Source organism: Carlito syrichta, unplaced genomic scaffold, assembly GCF_000164805.1.
Source record: "Carlito syrichta isolate Samal-C Ts95f unplaced genomic scaffold, Tarsius_syrichta-2.0.1 Scaffold309326, whole genome shotgun sequence".
NCBI classification, from domain to species: domain Eukaryota; kingdom Metazoa; phylum Chordata; class Mammalia; order Primates; family Tarsiidae; genus Carlito; species Carlito syrichta.
The window spans coordinates 152,472-174,269 of record NW_007253422.1 but is presented as its reverse complement, the minus strand read 5'-3'; the positions used below and the strand labels follow the sequence as shown (position 1 = coordinate 174,269).

At 35.7% G+C, this 21,798-nt stretch overlaps 1 protein-coding gene across 2 annotated transcripts in view; it reads left to right on the top strand.

Annotated features, from left to right (window-relative positions):
• The window catches only part of FOXJ3 (forkhead box J3), a 169,664-nt gene that overhangs the window by 21,339 nt on the left and 126,527 nt on the right, over window positions 1–21,798 (top strand). For both annotated transcript variants that reach the window (XM_008067174.2, XM_008067173.2), the window contains exon 2: window positions 7,675–7,735. In XM_008067174.2, coding sequence (XP_008065365.1) covers window positions 7,692–7,735 — 44 coding nt within the window. In that variant the 5' untranslated portion in view covers window positions 7,675–7,691. The remainder of the gene's footprint in view (window positions 1–7,674; window positions 7,736–21,798) is intronic.

The window sequence follows — 21,798 nt, the reverse complement described above, 5'->3', positions numbered from 1 at the left end:
ATTTTGGTTAAGTTATTGAGCAAAGAGGGGAGTCTGAAGTTTCAAGATTATCCAGTGAGTTAATGACAGATCCAGAAATAGAATCTTGTACTATTTGCTTGGGTTATGATTTAGTTTGAAGAGGGTTGCCTGATCTGTTTACATTAATTGCAGGAAGTAAGGTTTGGGGTTTGGAAGAAGTTATAGCTCTGTGATATTTGGCCAGGAAGCTCCCTCCCCCCCACATTCATCACCTGTTTTATTGACACTAGTCCTAAAATATGGAGGGAAAAGAGGTAGGTAGTTCACACATACACTTCCTACTCTTAAAGCAGTCTTAAGAAGCTGAAGCTGAGTTGGTTAGCGAGCTTTTTTTCATCTTCTTTTAGTTTCTTCCGGGCCCTGGTCTTGTTTAGGAGAAGGATAAGGATCTAGCTTAAGTAGTTGATTTGTAGGTATAGTAAAGTGATTTCCTTTAGAATGCCTTTCAGGTGTGTGAAACTTTTTTATGGGCCAGATGCGTATCTTCATTAAACATATTCAATAAACGTGTGGTTTGAAAATAGTGGAGGCCACCAGAAAACAAACTTTACTAAATGGTTCAAGGGGTTATACATTTGAAAATACTTGTTATTTCTAGAGTTGTTTTCTGGTGAAGTGATTACTTTTACTCCCTTTCCTGTTCTAGCTTTGGGGCTTGGGGATGGATCCTGTGGCACTAGTGAGGGAAGAAGCAGGAACATGACAGAATAAAAACATTTTTATGTGATTGTTCTTATTTTCCCTGACAGCTTAGTTGAGGTATAATTCACATACCATACAATTCACCTATTTCAAGTGTAAAAACTTTTGTTTTTTAGATACTCACATGGTTCTGCAACAATCGCTACAATCTGATTTTTGCACATACCCCCAAAAGAAACCTATACCCACTCCTAGTCAATCCCTAGTCTCCTTTTTACCTCTTCTCCCACTCCTAACTCTAAGAAACTACTAATCTAATTACTCATCTATAATCTAATTGTAAATGTGAATTTGCCTATTTTGGATATTTGATGTAAATGAAATACATATATAACCTTTTGTGACAGGTTTCTTTCACTTAGCTAATGTTTTCAGGGGTTGTACATGTTACATGTATCATTACTTTTTATTGTCAAACAGTATTCCATTGCATGGTTATTGCACAGTTATAATACATTTATCTGTTCATTAGTTGATGGGCATTTGGATTATTTCCATTTTTTTGCAATTATGGTTTAATGCTACTATGAACATTCTTTTGCAGGTTTTTTTGTGACTGTATGTTTTCATTTCTTGGGACTTGCTGGGTTATATGGTAACTTTTTGGTGACTTGCCCTGCTGTTCCACAAAGTAGCTATACTATTTTTACTATTTTATTTTCCATTTCAACTAGTAATGTATGAAATTTTAATTTTTTTTACATCTTTGCAACATTTGTTATTATCTATCTTTTCAATTATAGCCATTCTAATGGGTTTGTAGTGGTATTTCTTTTTCTTTTTTTAGAGTTGGAGACTCACTCTGTCACCCAGGCTGGAATGCCGTGGAGCACTCACAGCTACCACAGCCTCAGCACACTGGGCTCAGGCAATCCTTCTGCCTCAGCCTCCCAAGTAGATGAAACAACAGGCATGCATCACAATGCCCAGCTAATTTTTCTGATTTTTTGGTAGAGACCAGGTCTCACTAAATTACCCAGGATGGTCTTGAACCTATGGGCTCCGGTAATCCTCTGCCTCCACCTCCCAAAGTGCTGGGAGCCACTACATCTGGCTGTAGTGATATTTCATTGTGGTTTTGATTTGTATTTTCCTAGCAACTCATGATGCTGAATATCTTTTAATGTGTTTATGGGACATTCATACATCTTTTCTGCTGAAATGTCTGTACATATCCTTGCCCATTTTAAAATTGGGTTATTTGTCTTTTGATTATTGAGTTTTAAATGTTCTTTATATACATATATATTTTTTGAGTTGGAGTCTCACTCCTTCGCCCAGGCTGGGGTGCAGTGGCACGCACACTCATGGCCACCCCAGCGTTGACCTTCTGGGCTCCAGTGATCCTTCTGCCTCAGCCTTCCAAGTAGCGGGAACTATAGAGATGTGCTACCGCGCCCAGCTATTTTTTTATTTTATTGTAGAGATGAGGTCTTGTCAAGTTGCCCGGGCTGGTCTCGAACCTGCGGGCTCAGGCAATCCACTCGCCTCGACCTCCCAAAGTGCTGAGATTACAGGCTGAGCTACCGAGCCCGGCCAAGTTCTTTATATATTCTAGATAACTAACTTGCTCTTCTAACTGGATCGGTCCTAAATTGCTTAGAGGTATGGAGAAGTGATGGATACAAAGATTATATTAAGTAAATATCTGGTGAGTTTTCAGTCAGATCTCATTTTAAATTTCTTTTTCCAACTCTTGAGAAACCTAGTTTATTTATTCACTGAATAAATATGTTTTGGGGATATAACACAGAGCTTGTATTCGAGTGGGGGGAGAAACAGTAAATAAAAACCATATGAGACATGACAAGAGCTTTGAAGATTAAAACAGGGTAATAGAGATAGAGTATGATGAAAGTTCTAACATATTCTTTTATCTTTCCTGAATTCTTAATCTGTACCTCTTTTTCTGACTGCTTGACCTTACTGCACTTTCTACTTAATTTCACTTTATACAGAATGTGACCAAACTTTTATTTTCTCCTATTCCTAATTCCTAACCCCCTTGTGCACTAATTTTTGCCCTCACTATTCTACAAAACCCACCCTTCATAGCATTATTATCTCTATTAAAAGCCAATATTCTCTTTTCATTGTATATCCATCTTTATTTACATTTAACATCATTACCTTTCTCTCCCCCTTAAATCACTTGCTGCTATCTGCAGTACAATTTTCTTGTTTATTTTTATTTTTTAAACTGGTTTCTCTTCTCTTAACTATCTGTTTGGTTTCTCTTTTCTTCTAATACTCCGTGTTGAGTTGAGGATCCTCACGATTTTAATCTCTCTCTGAACGCAGATGACTTCTTAACTCAAGCTGTACCACTGCCTTGAGGTTTAGCTGGAGGAACTGGAATGAGCAACTGATTGCTACTCAGCAGGATTCTTTTCTCCTTGCTCCTTCCTCTGGCAGATTTCTTCTGTTTGTTCTGATTAAGATACAGGTTATTTCCATGACTGCTTTAATGATTACCTGTGACTGATGAATGGTACAACAGTTCACAATGCTCAAGTCAGGTTACTTGAATCAAAGGGGTTGTTCCTTCATGGATGTTCGTAATTTTATACTTTCAAGTCTTTTTGAAAGATAGGGCTGAATTCAGAAGTTAGGAAAAAAAAGAAAGAATATCCTCTAGAGCTATAACATTTATTTTCAACAAATTCTTAATTCTTGCTTTTGTCTGGTGTTATGCTGATGTTTGCAAATTCAAGCTACTGTCATAGAAACTGAGGCATGACTTTGTCCTTTTTTATAAAAGAAGAAACTAAGCCTCAGAAATTAACAATATATCCAAGGACTCACAGTAACTGTCAGAGTTGGAATTCCAATCTAGGTCTTCAGACTCAAGGTCATGAATGTTGTAAGTTCTTTATAAATTATAAAACATATCTTTGTAGATGGGAGAGGAGGGAGAGGCACCATAAAAATTACCTTGAAGCTTTTTCAAAATACTTAGTTCCATTTCACTCCCGCCTCCAAATAATGCATTATTAGTTACAACAGCTGCTTCCTAAATGTGAATAATTTGTAACTCAGTTTATTCCACACTTGAACACTGCTTATATTAAAAGGAATTCTTGTCTCTAGAATAAATGAAAAAAATTAGCCGGGCTTGGTAGTGTGCACCTGTAGTTCTAGCTATTTGGAAGACTGAGCAGAAGAATTGCCTAAGCCCAGCAGGTCGGCACTGGGGTGGCTGTGACCGTGCCACTGCACTCCAGCCTGAGCGTTGGAGTGAGGCTCCAAAACACACACACACACACACACACACACACACACACACACACACACACACACACACACGGAATTCCACATTCTTCTTGTATTGGGACATACTCATTGTGAATGACTGACTTTTACTACCCACATTCTGGTTGTGTCATTCTAAAATTTTCTTGATACATGTGAGTTTTCAAAGGATTTGGGAAAATACTATTAGATGATGTTAGCACCAAATTAAACCACATAAATCATGGATGTAATTGAATGAGTTAATATAATTACTTAACTATAATTGGTACCACAGAGATGTGAATTGTAACTTGGAGGACACTTTGAGATTTTCTGACTTCAGTGTGAACCTCAGCTGTCTTTTGTAAGATTTCCATGTTGCTGATTATATTTGCCTAGGTAGAGAGAAGAAGATTGACATATGTTTGTTCTTTTAGCCAGTAGGCCTGGGGTTCAGGACTCCATTTACATGCAGTAATCTAGATGGTAAATGGAGAAAACTGAAACTAATTGAGCCCAGAACAGATGAGAAAGATAACTAGGAAGAATTAGAATTGGTAGTAACTGGTAACTGATTGGGGCAGGGATCCCAACGGTGTTGATGTTTGAGCAACTCAATATATAAGCTCATTTTCCCTTGCCTGAGTTGTTGACTGACTGAGAAATAAAGTTAGAACCAACAGATGAAGAAACAAGATAGAACCTTTTTGAAAATGATCTTTTTATTCAGATAAGATTCACATACCATACATTCACTATTTTAAAGTGTACAGTTCAGAGGTTTTAAATGTGTCCACAAGGTTGTATAGCCATCACCGCTATCAGAACATTTTTATCACTCCAGAAATAAATCTCTTAGCAGTCACTCCCCATCTGTTGTCTCCTTCCCTCCCCCTCATCTCCCATCTCCTGGCAATCACCAGTCTACTTTCTATTTCTACAGATTTGCCTTTTCTGGACATTTTGTATAAATGGAGTCATACAAAATTTGGCTTTTGTATCTGACTGTTTCATTTAGTGTAAGGCTTTTAAGGTTCATCCATATTGTAGCATATAATAGTACTTCATTCCTTTTTATGACTGAATAATATTTCATTATATATTATATGGCTATTATATAGATTTACTGTATTTTGTTTATCGATGCATCAGTTGATGGACATTTAGGCTACTTCCGCTTTTTGGCTATTGTAAATGTGGCTATAAACATTTGTGTGCAAGTTTTTGTAGGAACAAAATTCTCTTGGAGATATTCCTACAAATAAAATTGCTAGGTTTTATGGTAACCCTGTGTTTAACCTTTGAAAGAGCTGCTTTTGTTTTTTTATAAAGCTGATATTGCAGATTGTGGAAGTTGGCTAACTCTCTAAAGCTCTTCATCTCCACCTGCCAATGGGACAATTCACTCCAGAGGATGTTTGGCTCTGCAGGATAGACACACCCAGATCATTGCCTTACAGGATTCTGGATGGAGAGGGAAGAAAGAGATTAAGTCCCTGGTGCATAGGTCTTTGGTTAAGTTAGCTCTTTGGAGAGGAGTAGACTGAGAGGCCAGGAGTGTTTAGAGAAGTCATACTTCATAGAGACAGAGTTGGAAAGAAGTGTTTTGCTCTCTGACAAAGGGTAATAGTTAAGCTAGAAACCTGAAAGTCATTCTTAGATGAAAAGACTGTGCCATTTTATTAAGGAAAGATTATGAGTTCAGTTTTAGATATGGTAAATTTGGAATTTCCAGAGGGGAATGTTAGATATTGCTTGGAGATCAGGAGATTCATCCCTGCTAGATATGAAGATTTGAGATTCATCTGTATACAGGCAATTAAAATATAGGACTAGGTAAGCCACTTAAAATAGAGAAAGATGTCTGGTAAATTCCTGTTTCTGAACTTTTTGTAGTTTTGATTGCGTTGACTTGTGTTGCTGCTGTATCTTGCCATGGGCAGCTTATTTCCTTCTAGGTTTTGTGGTTTTTAATTATGAATTCATTTATTTTGGAACCTTACTTGTGGGAATTTTTGCAGGCCTAGATCAAAGATGAGTTCCCCCAGAGAGAATTTGCATTTGCATCTGTTAGGATTAGGTGGAGACACTACCATCCTTTGGCTACCCTAAGCAAAATTCTAGATATATAGCTTTTAAAGCCATAATCTAGAAAAGGGTCTACTTGTAGTTGTGAAATATCAGAGTAGATACTGCTGCACTGCTGGGCTAGCCTCCCATCCCCTAGCCAGCACTCAGTGCCAAGCTTAAAACACAATTTTCCTGGAAATTTACTTAGTTAAGATCTGAATTTTGTTGCCTCTTGTACCCTGAATCCCAAGAGGTCTTGGAATTGAAAGCTGAAATTCACTGGGCTTTACAAAATGTCTTAAAGTTAAAGGAAAGCTGGTTTCAGTACTCTGCATACTTCTCTGGTTTTCACTCTCTTAGTTTTTGGCCTCTGATCATACCTTATTTTTCGTCAGGGTTTTTTGATTCATTTATAAAGATTTTAGAGTATGTTACTCAGCATTTTAGTTATTTTCAGTGGGTACAGTGATCAAGCCATTCATCCTGTCATTCTGACAGAAAGAGAAGTGACTGATTGTGTCTCTCTTGAATGTATGCAGGGACTTCAGTCAGTCTCTAAATCAAAGGTACAAACTTGAAGCAAAATCCAGTGTTTTGTTTGGACTATGTAGTGTATCAAAAAGAAAAATCAAGAGATTTAAAATATGATTATGGATTATTTGCTTCTCCTGAAAAATTGGAAGTTCTGCAGTACTCATGCGTAGCAACAATCAAGTAGAACTGGGACTAGCCCTGACACCTTCAGCCTGAATATGCTTTCTTTAGTTGCTCAGTTTCTACCACTTGTACAGTATTTGCATCTGTGTATACTTAACACCTATTTTACCTTATCTCATGTATGTTACCTGTAGGCATTTGTGGCTCATCTTTGTGCCTAATGAAAATATTGACATTCTCCCTTGTGCCAATTAGTGCTAATAGACACTTTCAAATGTGTTGATTTAATTATTTAATTCTAACCTGCAGTTTATCCCTAATGATTAAATAAAGTTATATAGGTGGTATTATCCCCAAGTTTCAGATGAGGGAACTGAAGTTCAGTGAGGTGATATAAATTCTTCAAGGTCTCAGTCATTGTCAGTTAGAATTTGCACCTAAAACCTAGAATTTGAATTTAAAGCTTCTGTTTCAGTGCTACTCTTATTTTTTTTTTTTAAGGAATATAATTGTTTCTTTAGATGAAGTCTTCGTGAAGTCCAATATATAGAAACAGTAAAGGTAGCACTGCTTTGATTGAAGAGTAGATTGGCAGGAGGGCAATTATGTGGGAGTGGGAACCTGCATGGTTAAATCTGTGGTAGCTTTTAGGCACCTTTCTGGAATCCCTAGGATTCTACTAAACAGTTTGGACACACACTCTCTATAACATAAGTATAACCATTTGTTAAATTTTATGAGTTCTCATCTTCTTTGGATATTGCAGTTACAGTGTACCTATTTCTCTTAAGCTTTTGATATGTCTCTCTTCAGTATAATTCCTCTTGTCACTCAATAGCATTTTCCATTCATGTGGGTTTGTGTTCTGATAATGGTGCTTCTTTTAGCATTCTGTTTCTGTTTTCAGAGTGTTTTAATTAGAACTGTAGTGTGATTTATAGTTTAATTTACTTTGGAGCATCTGATAACTAATTCTTCTTTACTTTTCAGATTCTTTTTGTGGCCAGATGGGTTTGTATGGACAGGCTTGTCCATCTGTTACTTCATTAAGGTGAGTGCTCTTTTTTTTCTTTATTGGAACACATAACATTTTAAAAGTTAGGCAGGTCAAGTTATACTACAATGAATTTCAAGGTGATGTTCAGAATATAATATTATAGCTTGTTTTGTCAAGTATTATTATAGCAAGTTTTGTCACTCCAATTTGGTGGAGTGGAGTTGTGTTTTTGCTTACTGAGATTTTTGTGGTAATGGAATTTGGATCTATTCTTAATCTTCATTTAGTGAACTATGTGCATAGTGAGGTGATAATCTTGTACATGAAATAACATAGGCAGGGCACACTGGCTCATGCCTGTAATCCCAGCACTTGGGAGGTTAAGGTGGGAGGATCACTTGAGCTTAGGAGTTTGAGAACAGCCTGGGGAACATAATGAGACCCTATCTCTATTTAAAAAGAAAAAGATGAAATAACATAATTTACACTTCTCTGTTCTTTTTAAAAAAAAAAACTAATTTGCTTTTTACTTAGCTTAAAAACTACTTGTTTTAATTAGAAAATATAAATTTTGATTGCAGAGTATTAGATAAGATTAATGAAATCTATTTTAATTTCCTTCTAAAGGATGACTTAAACATAATAGCTAGATTGCCCTCATTTGCCATAAATAAAACAAGTAAAATATAACAACTAGGAGCTAAGTTGTTCTGTATAACCCAGTGCTTTCAGATTTTTTTTTTTTTTTTTTAGTTGGAGTCTCACTCTGTCGCCCAGACTGGAGTGCAGTGGCCGCTCCCGGCCACCGCAACCTCGACCTGCTGGGCTCTGGCGATCCTTCCGCCTCAGCCTTCCAAGTAGCCGGAATTATAGGCGCGTGCTACCACGCCCAGCTACTTTTTTGATTTATTGTAGAGATGAGGTCTCGCTGCCCAGGCGGGTCTCGAACCCGCGGGCTCAGGCAACCCACTCACCTCAGCCTCCCAAAGGCGCGGGATTACAGGCTGAGCCACCGAGCCCGGCGCTTTCAGATTTTTGAAGTCACTAGATCCTTTTTGCAAATCAAATTTTATGTGACATCAAATTAGTAAAGCAGATAAATGTGGGACTTCTCTGCTTGCTTAGGCTTCCATGTACTACCCTCACTCTGATCCCTGAGAGATTGTTGTGGTTTCCAGAACACAGTTTAAAAAATAACTTAAACCTAGTCTGTTAACTGAAGTCTTTCAGTATAGAATATGAAGTGTTGATAGCAGGACCTACTAGTTACATGTGGTGTTGCAGTCAACTGTATCATTTATTCATTTAGCATATTGAGCATCTACTATGATGCTAGGCACTATTCTAAATGCTTGGGGCTATAGCAATGAACATAACAGGTAAATATCCTGTTTTCATGTAGTTTACATTTTGGTAGAGGGACAATTAAGAATCAAAATAGTGGCTCAGTCTGTAATCCCTCGCTTGGGGAGGCTGAGGTGAGTGGATTGCCTGAGCCCGCGGGTTTGTGACCTGCCTGGGCAACTTGGTGAGACCTCATCTCTACAATAAATAAAAAATTAATTGGGTGTGGTAGCGCGCGCCTGTAGTTCCGGCTACTTGGAAGGCTGAGGCAGAAGGATCGCCTGAGCCCAGCAGGTCGAGGCTGCAGTGGCTGGGAGTGGCAGCTGCTCTCCAGTCTGGGCGAGAGTGAGATTCCAACTCAAAAAAGAAAAAAAAAAAAGAATCAAAATAAGTAGAAGTGTCTGTTAGATAGTGACAATGATAAAGACTAAGAAGAAAAATAGAGAAGGGGAATAGGAAATATGGGAGTAGGTGTTATTTTAGTCAGGCTAGCCAGGAAATGCTTCACTGAAAAGGTGACATTTGAATGTGGACTTAAAAAAGAGTGCTAGAATTAGCTGCATATTGGGAATGTGGAGGTTGAGCTTTCTAGGCAGAGGGAATGCAGGAAGTGCCAAGGCAGGAAGTTGTTTTGTATGTTTGAGGAACAGTGAGGTCAGTGTGGCTGCAGCAATATAAGTAACGAAGAGAGTTGTAATTGCCCAACTTTGGAGGCAGAAGGAGAGAGGAAGGGTACAAAATTGCTAGAGCCATGAACATGAAGTTAAGGAATCCTTAGGTTTGCGAGATATTCTGTTATCTGTAATGCCACAAAAGACAAATGAGCAGTGAAGTTACTTTTTTTAGTTTTTATCTACTTGAATTCTTACAAGTCTAGCCTGGCTATCCTCTTCCTCAGTAGAAAAGCTTTACTCTATGCCATTATGATATTTCTTTCCATGAGAATGCATCTTTAGTCCTATAATGGAAGTAATTGGAGAGATTGCTTTTCTACTTTGTTAGAGATCCCCTCCCTTGTAAACAACCCCCCCTTGTAAATAAATAACACCTGTATAGCTCTGAAAATAACTTTTTAAAAAAGATTCATTATTTCTTTAATCTTAAAAATTGCTGTAGGTCTAATTTGACTTAATGGTGATTTTTGCTTAGTATGAAGAGAGGAGTAATTTCACCCTCTTTTTGAAAATTTAAAACTTTGGGTATGGTCACATCAGGATAGTTTGCAGACTTTGATCTTTCCACTGACTAGACTTCCTTAAAGATATTTTAGTTGTGGGAGGTGCTGAAATAATCATATATTAAGGTAGTTGTCTGAAAATTTAAGTCTCTTCATTTAAATACTATATTTATATTTAGGTTTAACCTGTATATGACATTGGGTTAGGAATCATATATGCCTAACATTTTTTTGCTTGATTAGAGAGAAGAGGTACCATGACTTACAGTTGTACTTCACTGTTAATACTTTTTGTGCACAATATTTTAGAATTTTTTGTGGATATAGCTATAAATTTTGCATTTAATTCATAAACTGAGACCTTATAGCATCTGAGGCATGGTATTTAGTATCCTTATATACATCTTTCATTTCTGTAATATTCTATATGGTCCATCTTTAAAGCAGAAATTATATTCTCAGATGTATATGTAGAAGACCATTGTTTGTCATTGATTTTTCTAAGTGGAAACCAATACTGATACGAGACAAGGGAGAGAAGGGAAGAAAATAATAACTTTTTGGGGGGAGAGAAAGAGAAGGTAAAAAAAAACTGGATTACTTTTTTTTCTCGAGTCAAAGTCCCACTCTGTGACCTAGGTTGGGGTGCAATGGCACATTCATGGCTCACTGCAGCCTTGACCTTTGGGGCTTAGGCAATCCTTCTGCCTCAGCCCCCTGAGTAGCTGGGACTCCGAGCTCGTGCCACCATGCCTGGCTAATTTTTTGATTCTTTGTAGAGACGAGGTCTCATTATGTTGCCCAGGCTGGTCTCAAACTCCTGGCCTCAAACAACCCTTCCACCTCAGCCTCCCTAAGTGCTGGGATTACAGGCATAAGCACCCAACCAAAATAGATTACTTAAAACCACAATAAAATTTAGTCTACATTCCTAGAGTGTCTTCTCCAAACTAGAAACTCCTCCCCCACCCTCAAACTACTCGAATAGAAACAGAGCCAGAACTATTAACTCAAACCTATTGACAAATACTGATTGTTTGCCTTTCTTCTCTTGTATACCATCTTATATCTATTTGTATATGCCATCTGTATTTTTAAAAAGTGACTTACCTCAAGACAGGAAGCATAGGAGTTCGTGAAGAAGAACTGGACATATGACTGGGAATAAGAAAATAGATAGGCAGGTGGGAGTTTGTAGGCACAGGTAAGAGTGGGAGTGGATAATTTATGTGTAAATGAAGGTAGGAAGTAGAATGAAAGTATGTGAAGTATTTAAAAAAATTTGGATAGGAGAGGGTAGTTAGTAAATTGATTAAAACTCTCAATGCTCTTAAATATTTAGGGAAAATAAGTTGTGTTGTTTTGTATGGGTGATAGTGGATCCTTGTTTGATCTGAATGTGTAAGGACTGTTTTAAAGTGTTCTTACTATATTTTATGATTAAAAAGCAATACATGTTTCTTATAGAAAATTTGGAAAGGCAGAGATAAACTTTGTTAATGCCTTCGTATCACATAATATTATTACCAGTTGATACTACATGTGAGTTAGAAAAAGGCCTCCCAAGTTTTCTTTAAAAGAATTTAGTTGTAGAAGATTTTGTAGCTCAGAAACCAATGAGAAAAAACTCAGAAACTAAAAGGAAGGGCTCTGTAGAACTGAAACTTAGACCTTTGAGGACCAGCTGCTGAATGACTGGTGTTGGGAGTCTGAGCTTGGAAGAGAGGTCCTATACAATTGGGACCTAAGGTCTCTGAGGAGGGTGTGCTGGCTGGTGCTGGTGTCTCTGTGTGGGATATGTTGAAGCTAGTTCTTCAAGTGTTGGAAACACTGCAGACTGGATTTACTTGCTGCTATGGGACCTTTGCTGAGGAAATGCTTTTATGAAACCCAAAGAAAAGATAGCGACGTACAGTCTCTCTTTCCTCCTCTAGCCTTGCAGTCTGTCTTTAGTGCCCCCTCTTGGCAGAGCTTCATATGAAGCCAGCTGGCAAAGCAGGATTGCCATTTGCAGCGCAGGCTTAGCTCTGGCATCACAAATTAGAATGGGGGTGGGGGTGCTGCAATTTAAGGGGCAATAACTTAGTAACTGCCACAGTTGTTCCAGCAGACTGCTGAGAAATGTGATATAAAAAGATGTCTTCTAAGATTTATTTTGCATCTAGTGTTTGTTATTTTAGTAGAACACCTGCGCATTTCTTAAAAACTAAGTTTTGTAGACCTTATGAAATTATATTAAACATTTATATTGAGATTCACAAGTATTCTTTGCATTCGTGTCCTGAATTTGTATAGTAAGAGTCTAGATAGTGAGAGACACTGGACCATCCACATCTGTTCAATTCTACATCTTTTGGATAGCAAGAATGAGAATTCAGATAGTGATGGATACAGTTTCTGTGAAACAGTAGAATCTAAAATTTAGCAGAGTCTGTTTGGTTCCTGGGTTTGGATAAGATGGTTTTGAATCCTGTGGTATACTTGTAGTCTTATTTTCAAGTACAGTTTCAGTAAGAACAACAGCTAACTGAAAAAGCAAAAGCTTTCCATGAGTATTTGTTTTATATAGACAAATAAATACATATACATATCATGTGACATACTCTTTCACATAATGTAGCAAGAAACTTATTTTTGTAATTTGGTTGGTCAACACAAAATAAATTTGATATTTCTTTGGACTTGTTAAAATAAGACCCTTCTTGCATTTCTGAATCATTTGTTAGAAGGTTGATTTTTTATGGTATACACATCTATACAGCCTTAGGCACTGGGTTACAGTAGCACTTGAAGTAGTTTCTTGTGACATTTACCGCCTTCTACCTGAGATTGCTTTCTCCTTTTCTGTATTATCTCTTGTTTTCCTTTTTGTTATGCTTCTCCCTTAAATATGCCATTTATTATTGATCTAATTTGTCTAGAATATGCTAGGAAACACATAGGGATATTTTAGTGCCAGAGAAACTCATGTGTTAGTGCCCCAGATGAGTTTCCTGTCCATCTGTTTCCTCATTTCCCTCCTCTTTATATTGATGATCTTTGCTGTTTAGAACTGCCAGAAGAGAACAGATTTATTTTAAGACTTCATGCTGCCTTGTTTGTAGCAGCAGGCTTGGTATTGATAAGGGGACTCTGGTATATAGTCCTAAAATCAGGTAGATACAGATTCAGATCTCTCTTTGCTGCATATTGGCCATGTACTGTTGGGCAAGTTACTTTTCCTAATTTTGCTTTAACACAATTTTAAATGCTTACCTTATTGGTCTGTTAGGATTCATAGCATTAAATATATACATAAGACATCTGGCATATTTTCTCCTCTTTTCCTTTTTCTAATAGTAGTAAGCAAAAGGGTTCAACACTTTTAGAATTAAAGAGGGAATGGAACAGATTTGTATCCTTTGCTATCAGTTCAAAAACATGGGGTAGAAGATAATTTTTCTTCCTTTCTAGTTACCCTTTATCGTGAATTTTTTAGAGTCTGGAATATCTATAGTAGCATTCAGGTTTGCAACTGGCCTTTAGGCTAAGGATGTTGCTGTCATTTAATATTATATGTTTATTATATTTATAATATAGTTAACAGTTTGTGCTTTTAGTTATGTCCCACAAAGTGGCAGATGTAGGCTTTGCATTATCATATCATATTTATCACTATTATCATTTTTATTAAACTTTTTTGTAATTAGTAAAATATTAATTTCCATGTTTGGATATGACAATTAAATAAAGAATAATAAAACTCTCTTAATTTGGCCATTACAGAAACTTTTTCTAAAATATATTTTGAACTGTCTGATATTGTAGCTAGTAGCTCATATAGCTATTAAATTCATTAAAAATAGATAAAATAAAAAATTCAGTTCATTAGTCACACTAGCCACATTTTAAGTGCTTGCTAGTCACCCTTGGCTAGTGGCTATCATACTGAACAGCACACAGACATGTCCATTGTTACAGAAAGTTCTCTTGGACAGCCTAGATAATCTTAAATATAATTAATTTTTGATCAAGAACCTAACCTCTCAGAGCCTCTACTTCTAAACACCATATATAGAGGAGTATCATTGACTATTCATTGACTTAATATATTATAAAAGTTGCTTTTGTGGCTGAATACTGGCTTTGGTAGCTAGTATTTATGGTGTGCTTACTACTAGACCAGGCATTATTTAAGCACTTTAAGTGGTATTAAGCTCTCCCAACAACTCAGTGTGGTCAGTATCATTATTCTTATTTCACAAATGAGGAAACTAAGGTAGAGTTAAGCAACTCAAGGACAGCTAGGGATAGAGCAGATAATTAGGGGTAGAGGTGGGATTCATGCATAGGTGTGCGTATAAGCAAGTCCATGCTATTAACCATTAAACTCTACTGCCTCTTGACTATCAGGATTTGTGGTAATTTGAGGCTTTTTCTTAAATGAGGGCTACCAAAAAAGTATTCCACTTAATAGAGGGCACTTAAAAAAAAAGTACAAAAGGACAATATCAATGAAGGAGACTGTGGAAAAAAAGTAATAGGAAACCAGTTATTTAATTTTGAAATACTAAAATAAAAAAAAATTGTCTAACATGGAAAAAAATATTGTTGCAAACAGCAGCAGTTTTTTATTTTTGATTTTGCTTTACTTTTTTTTTTTTTTACAGTGAGATGGTTGGAACACGAGTTATTATGAATTCATACATGTGGGGAAAATTATCAGGGGTAATAGTAAAAAGTATCACTGAATATTCTGGTGAGGTAAAAGAAGCTAAATATGAAAACTGTGCTCACCAACAGTTCACATAGTATAAACTAATGTTGAAAAGTAAGAAATTATATTATTTGATTTAATATGTTTATCTTAGTCAAGCTTTGCTTAATTGCAAGTAGGGAAACCATGCTGGATGTATCAAGCAGAAAAGAAAAGGAATATATGGTATTTGGAGAAACTGTAGTATTTCACAGTACCCAAGGGTAACTGAATCTCTTGAAGAAATGGAATTAGGAACCGATGAAAAGCTGTTAGAACCTAGGCAATGTACTCTCTTCTCTGTTGCTTTTCTCTGAATCTATTAATAATTTATTTCTTCATTTCTACAGAGAGCTTTCTTTGCTTTTCTGGCATATAGTCATATAACTCTCAAGTTCGTGGCTTCTTCATTAAGGAGACCAGCTGAAACTGTTTTCAATTCTAATTCTAAATTCCTGGGGAAGAAAGTTGAGGTGAACAATCTGGGTCAGGTATCAACTCTTGTTCAGATCCTTTAATTTGTTATCTAATCCTTATCTGTAACTGGTATAGATAAGGTATAGATACAGCTTTTAGGGCCCTGGGCATGCGGGGAACTTTGAGAAAGTGCTTTTAAGCTTTGAGAAAGTGTGTGATACAAAACAGCATGTGTCCAGTGTTGGGTGAGAAGAGTTAGGATTTCAAGAGAGGATATTTTTAGGATTCAGATCATTTCTCTGTAGTCATGTGGGTAGTGAATGGGAGACTTGATTCCCACCTTCATATCAGAACATCCAGAGTATCTTTAGTGTTGTGGATTTGAAGTTGGACTATTCAGTCTGACCAATACATGTTGAATACTTATTATGTGCTTACTAGTGTTCAGGAGTTTTATAAAAGCAACAAAAGGAAACTAGAAAGATTGTTCTGCCCCATTCTAATGCTTACTTGACAGCCTGATGAATAGATCTTTGGATAGGTCTCTTGAAGGTTAAGGATTTGAATGGGAATTTAAGTACAGGGACTCATTTTTCCATAGTTATATTAACATCTTTCCTTCCTATCCCTCACTTATATGTGGAGCTTGCAAGTGTTATGTCAGCTTTGTCAAAAAGCACAAAGCATGGAGGTATGAAAAGATGAGTCTATTTGAGAAAATAAGGCTGACAAAAATATAGTGCTGCTTAATATAGTACAGATAGGTCTATAGATAATTCAAAAAGGAGAAGCCTATTTAGTATAAGGAGAGGAGACTGGATTGGAAGTCGTAGTAAATGGATATAATCACTTGTGCTTTATCTTATAGCACAAATGTAGTTGCTTTTGGTTTTGATATCAAGAAGAAATCTATGGGACTTAAAATAATTTCATGAAGGGTGATTATTACTGCTTTTCAAATTGTTTTTAGACAATTCTAGTGGGTTTGGAGTAGTGTCTCATTGTGGTTTTAATTTGTATTTACCTCATGACTAATGTGGAGCATCTTTCTTGTGTTTGTTGGCATTTTTATGTCTTTGTTTAAATTTTTTGTACATTTTAAAGCTGGATAGTTTGTCTTCTAATTATTGAGTTCTCTAAAAATTCTGAATACAAGTTCTTTATCAGAGCAAAGAAGTTTTAATTTTTGGTAATGTACCAGTTTTTTATGGTTTTCTCTGAGATATCCTTACCTACTCTAAATCTCAAATATTTTTTGTTTTTTAAAAACCCCTTTACTGTTATATAATTGATAGTATAAATTGATAAGTCTGACAAAGATATGTACACAGAAATCTTCACCACATCAATATGGTGATCATCCATCATTCCCAAATATTACCCATTGCCCCTGGGTAATTCTTCTCTTCTGTTCCTTTCTCTACAAATTACCTACTGATCTACTTTTCTGTCCCTTATCTATTTGTTTGCATTTTCTAGAGTTTTATATAAATGGAATTATACACATGTATTTTTTTTTTGATCTGGCGTTTATTTAGAATCATTATTTTGCGATCTCTCTGTGTTGCTGCTTGCATCAGTAGTTCTTTCCTTTTTATTAATTGGATATATGCACACGCCCGCAACAATTTATTTATTTACCTGTTGATGGGTATTTGAATTGTTTCTAGTTTGGGCTATTATAAATAACAAGGCTGTGAACATTCGTATACACATCTTTGTATAGATATATGGTTTATTTTGGGTAGATACTTGGGAGTGAAATGACTGGATCATGTAGTAGGTGTGTGTTTAACTTTTTAAGAAACAGTCAAATTGTTTTATAAAGTGATGGTACCATTTTATATTCCCACTAATAGTGTATGAGGGTTCCAGTTGTTTATTCTTGTCAACATTTGGTAATGGTCAGTTTTTAAATTTTAGCTATTTTAGAAGATGTGTAGTGATAGCTCAGTGTAGTTTTAATTTACATTTCCCCATTGTCTAATGGCATTGAGCACATTTTCTTGTGAATCTTTGCTGTCTTACGTCTTCTTTGTTGAAAGATCTGCTCATGCTCAAGTCTTTTGCCCATTTAAAAAAGTTGGGGTTATTTTCTCATTGAGTTTTGAGAGTTCTTTATGTTTTCTGGATACAAGTGATTTTTAAAATATATGCTTTGTAGATGTTTTCTGCCTGTCTGTGGTTTGTCATTTCATTCTAACAATGTTAGTGAAGAAGATATGTTTTAAATTTTGATGCAGTCCAATTTATCAGTTGTTTTGCTTTGTAAACTATTTTTTTTGTGTCATAGCTAAGAAATATTTGCTTTCTCTTATGCTTTCTTCTACAAGTGCTATAGTTTTAGCTTTTACATTTAGATCTATGGTCCATTTTTCAGGTTTTTGCGTATGATGATTTTTTTTTGAACTTGTTCTATTGATCTGTGTCTATCTTTTCACCAGAATCACTCATCTTATTTACTGGAATTTTATCGAAATCTGATAGTGTAAGCCCTCTTTTCAAATTGCAAAAGATCCTGACATCTCATATCTGTTCAGTGGTGGAGAATTAGTATATTTATATTTATAAATTACCAAATAAAATTTTAGAAGATGGCAAATAACTATGACTTCCTTGAGTACATGGGAAGAGATGAGAAGTTCTGTCAAGAATATTGTGATGTTTTAAGGAAGAAGTTGCTATGCTTGATGAGAAGAAAAAGATAGTTAAAGCCTGTGTTAAAGACAGCAAAATTGAGAACCTTTGCGCTAATGGTGGCAATAAACAAAAAGTAGAAACAAAAAACGTACGATCTTTAAAATGTAGTCGATTTTTAAAATGTACTACTAGTAGTAGAATAAACAAGATAAGCCTCCCAGGCAAAGAGATTTCCAGAGTCTAATACATTTAAGCTGCATTGTCTTTGCAGTTTGATTATGGAATGTTCATGGAAGTTTCATACTTTTTCACACTATGAAATTATAGTGATAATCCATAAACAAAAAGCTGAGTGCCACTTGTTCTCATTCATAAGAAGACCCTGGACATTTTTCATAATACTATAAGAAAGGGTTTGGCAGTAGTGGAATGTTGCCTGGGGTTAGGGTGGGGGTGGGTGGCCAGGGGATGACAGTGATGACATAACATCAATAAGGATACCTGATCTCAAACCAGGCAAAGTGGGGTCCAAAGGGAGGCCCAAACTTAAACCTGTATGATGACTTCTTATCTTCTTAATCCTGAATTGTACCCCACATCTTTAAAATAAATAAAAATAAATGAAAAAAAAGAAATAGTGATAATCACTGTTGATGTATTATGAGAGTTGGTAATGGTTGATGTGCTTTTAGAACAGATGATCTGTTTATTTAGATTTTAGCTAATAGATAGGGTTGGTTGACTCATGATGAAATCCATAATCTTATGGGTTCTAGCTTAATTCATTCCTACTTATTTTTCTAAACTCCTGCAATGAATATGCACTTGACTGGTATAGTTCTCTAATTTTTATCTATTCAGTTACCGTTATTTTTAAGTTCAGAGTTGGGTGAATGTTAATGTAGATTTTAACTACCCTTTTCTTCTCATTCAGCATAACAGCTTCTTCCTTAAACATCACAATCTTTTCCTGATGGAACTACTCATCTTCTACCATATGCTCAAGGAAGCCATAGTTATTTATCATCTAAAATTTTAGTTTTGGTTAAGTGCATTTTCTCCACCCAGCTCCCTCCCTTTCAACCTACGCCTTTTAATTTTTGGTACATTTCTTATGAAAATTAAAGTGGTTCTGTGTAATAGACTAAAATTTTTTTTTTGGATCAGTTTCCCACTACTGCCAGTCCCACCCCCTCCCTCCCCGGCAGTTTCCCATTATTGCCAATCCCTTTCTTTTAGTATTACAATAGTTGTTCAAGGTCTACTTATGAGTGAGGACGTGTGATACTCAGTTCTTTGTTTCTGTGGTAGATCACTCAGTATTATACACTGATAGACTCATTTTAATCTTAATTTCTCTTTTAACCCAGGCGTACTTGAAATTGTAACAAGAAATCTAAAAGTAGATAATAGAATGTATTTATGGTCCTCTGAGAGCAGCTCCAACTCATTCACACAGTTCTTTTAGCAGTATGGCAGGTCTGAAACATTTACTATTTATTAACGTTAATATTGTTTAATATGCAAGGATACAGTCTTGTATAATATATAACATATTTATACTATTTATTATTACAGGCATTTTATGCTGTTAGACAGCTTATATCAGAGAGCTTATCTAAGAAGATAATTTAGAGATTATTTTGGGTCTTTACAGGTTCTGTACACCCATGAAAAGCCTGTCATTATCTACTTATTGTGACCAGGGAAACTTACATGATGCCAAAGATTTTTTTAAAAAATGTACAAGTAGAACTGAATTCATTTATCTTTGTTGTACGGGTATTTGTACACTATGGAAACTTGGTTGACTAAAGAGAAAATAAGCAAATATGTCTCTTTAAAGTGTTTCTAACAATATTGATTATTATACTTGTCACTTATTGAATGCCTACGATGGTTCTAGGCATTCACTGTGTACTAGGTGTTCACATATATTTTGCCATTTATTCATCAGAGCAATTTTGTGAGACTTACGGGTTTGTTTGACTTGTTAAAGGATGCACAGCTATTAATAAGTGGAAGAATAAGAATTAAAGCATAGGTATTTGAATGACTTCAGTGCCTTTACTCTCTAAATTACATTGTATATATGACTCACATATATAAATATTATACATATTAATAAACATGTATTCACATGTAAATATACAATATATTAGGTAAGACACATGTCTAAATGTGAGACCAAAAGACTGATGATTGCTCTTTCTTACATATATTTTTATAAACATTATATGTAACGTATATACTTACATATTTATATGTTTATAAACATATATATCCTTATATAAACAACATTGATCTTCAGTCTTTGAGATCATGACTTACTAAAACACAGTTCTTAAACTTTTTGTCTCTTAAAATTATTTGGTACCCAAAAAAACTTTGTATAAATGGGTTATATCTATCAATATTTATTGTATTAGAAATTAAAACTAAGAAAAATTAAAGTATGTATTAATTTGCATAAAATAGCAACCCATTATATATTAACATAGCAAATTTTACGAATAACTGTATTTTCCAAAACCAAAACGTTTAGTGAGAAAATTGGCATTACCTCATATTTTTGCAAATCTTTTAGATATCTGACTTAATAGAAGACAGCTGGATTCTCATCTCTGCCTTTGTATTAAATCTAAATCTATTTCACATATCACATAGCATCTGAAAAGCTCCACTGTGCGTTTATGTGAGAATCAGAGTTAAAAAAAGTCAAGTATCTTATTGTGAAAAGAATTTTCACCCTTCATACTGCCTGAAAGGGTCTCTTTGGATCACACTCTGACAACTGTTGAACCATAGACCTCACATACAGCAGCTTAAGCTGTTTCTTTATCATTTTCTGTACATTATATGTAACACTAAAAGATAAGACAGGATCACTCTTTTCACTATGGTAGCTCTCTACCAGCATTTATGCCATGCTTATTGGTAAAAGGGTTTGGAGCTAAAACTTATTGGTATGAAGGTTTGGAGCTAAAACTGATGAAAGAATATCCAGAAAGTGTTGGCTGGTGAACTGAAGCAGTATGGTTGCAAGCAAGGGTTAGGATAAACACTTTTTCTTGTTTCTGAGTCAGTGGTATCACTCTGGCCACTCACCAGGGTTGGAGTGCAGTGGTATGACCCTGGCTTACCATAACTTCGCTTTTTGGGCTCAGGTAATTCTTCCACTTCAGTCTCCTGAGTAGTTGGAACCACAGGCACATGCTAATTTTTTGATTTTTTTTTTTTTGGTAGAGATGAGGTCTTGCTATGTTGCCCAGGCTGGTCTTGAACTTCTGGGCTCAAGTGCTTCTCGGCCTTCTAGAGTCCTGGGATTATAGGCATGAGCCACCATTCCCAGCAGGGTAAACACTTAGTGAAACAAAATGAACAGTGGACACATGTTACTTGGAGGACATTTGTTGTTGTTTTTTAAAACTAAGAATAAGAAGTATTAATAGCAGATTCTATCTGAGTTTTTAAGTAAACAGCTGCAAAGGTGGTTTTGAGTTTCTTATGTGAAACAGTCTGGTGTGTTCATCACTGTTTCCAACTACTTAGAGACTTATAGACATTTTGAGATTGCAAAGTACAGTATTTACTTGGTGACAGAGGGGTTATTGTACAAAAATGTTGGCTTATTTTTCCTTTCTAAATTATAAAGTAAAATATTTTTAAGATGAGAATTATACATATAGCATACAAATATATATATATTTTTCTTTTTTTTTCTGAGTTGGAGTCTCACTGTTGCCCAGACTGGAGTGCAATGGCCACTCCCGGCCACTGCAGCCTCCACCTGCTGGGCTCTGG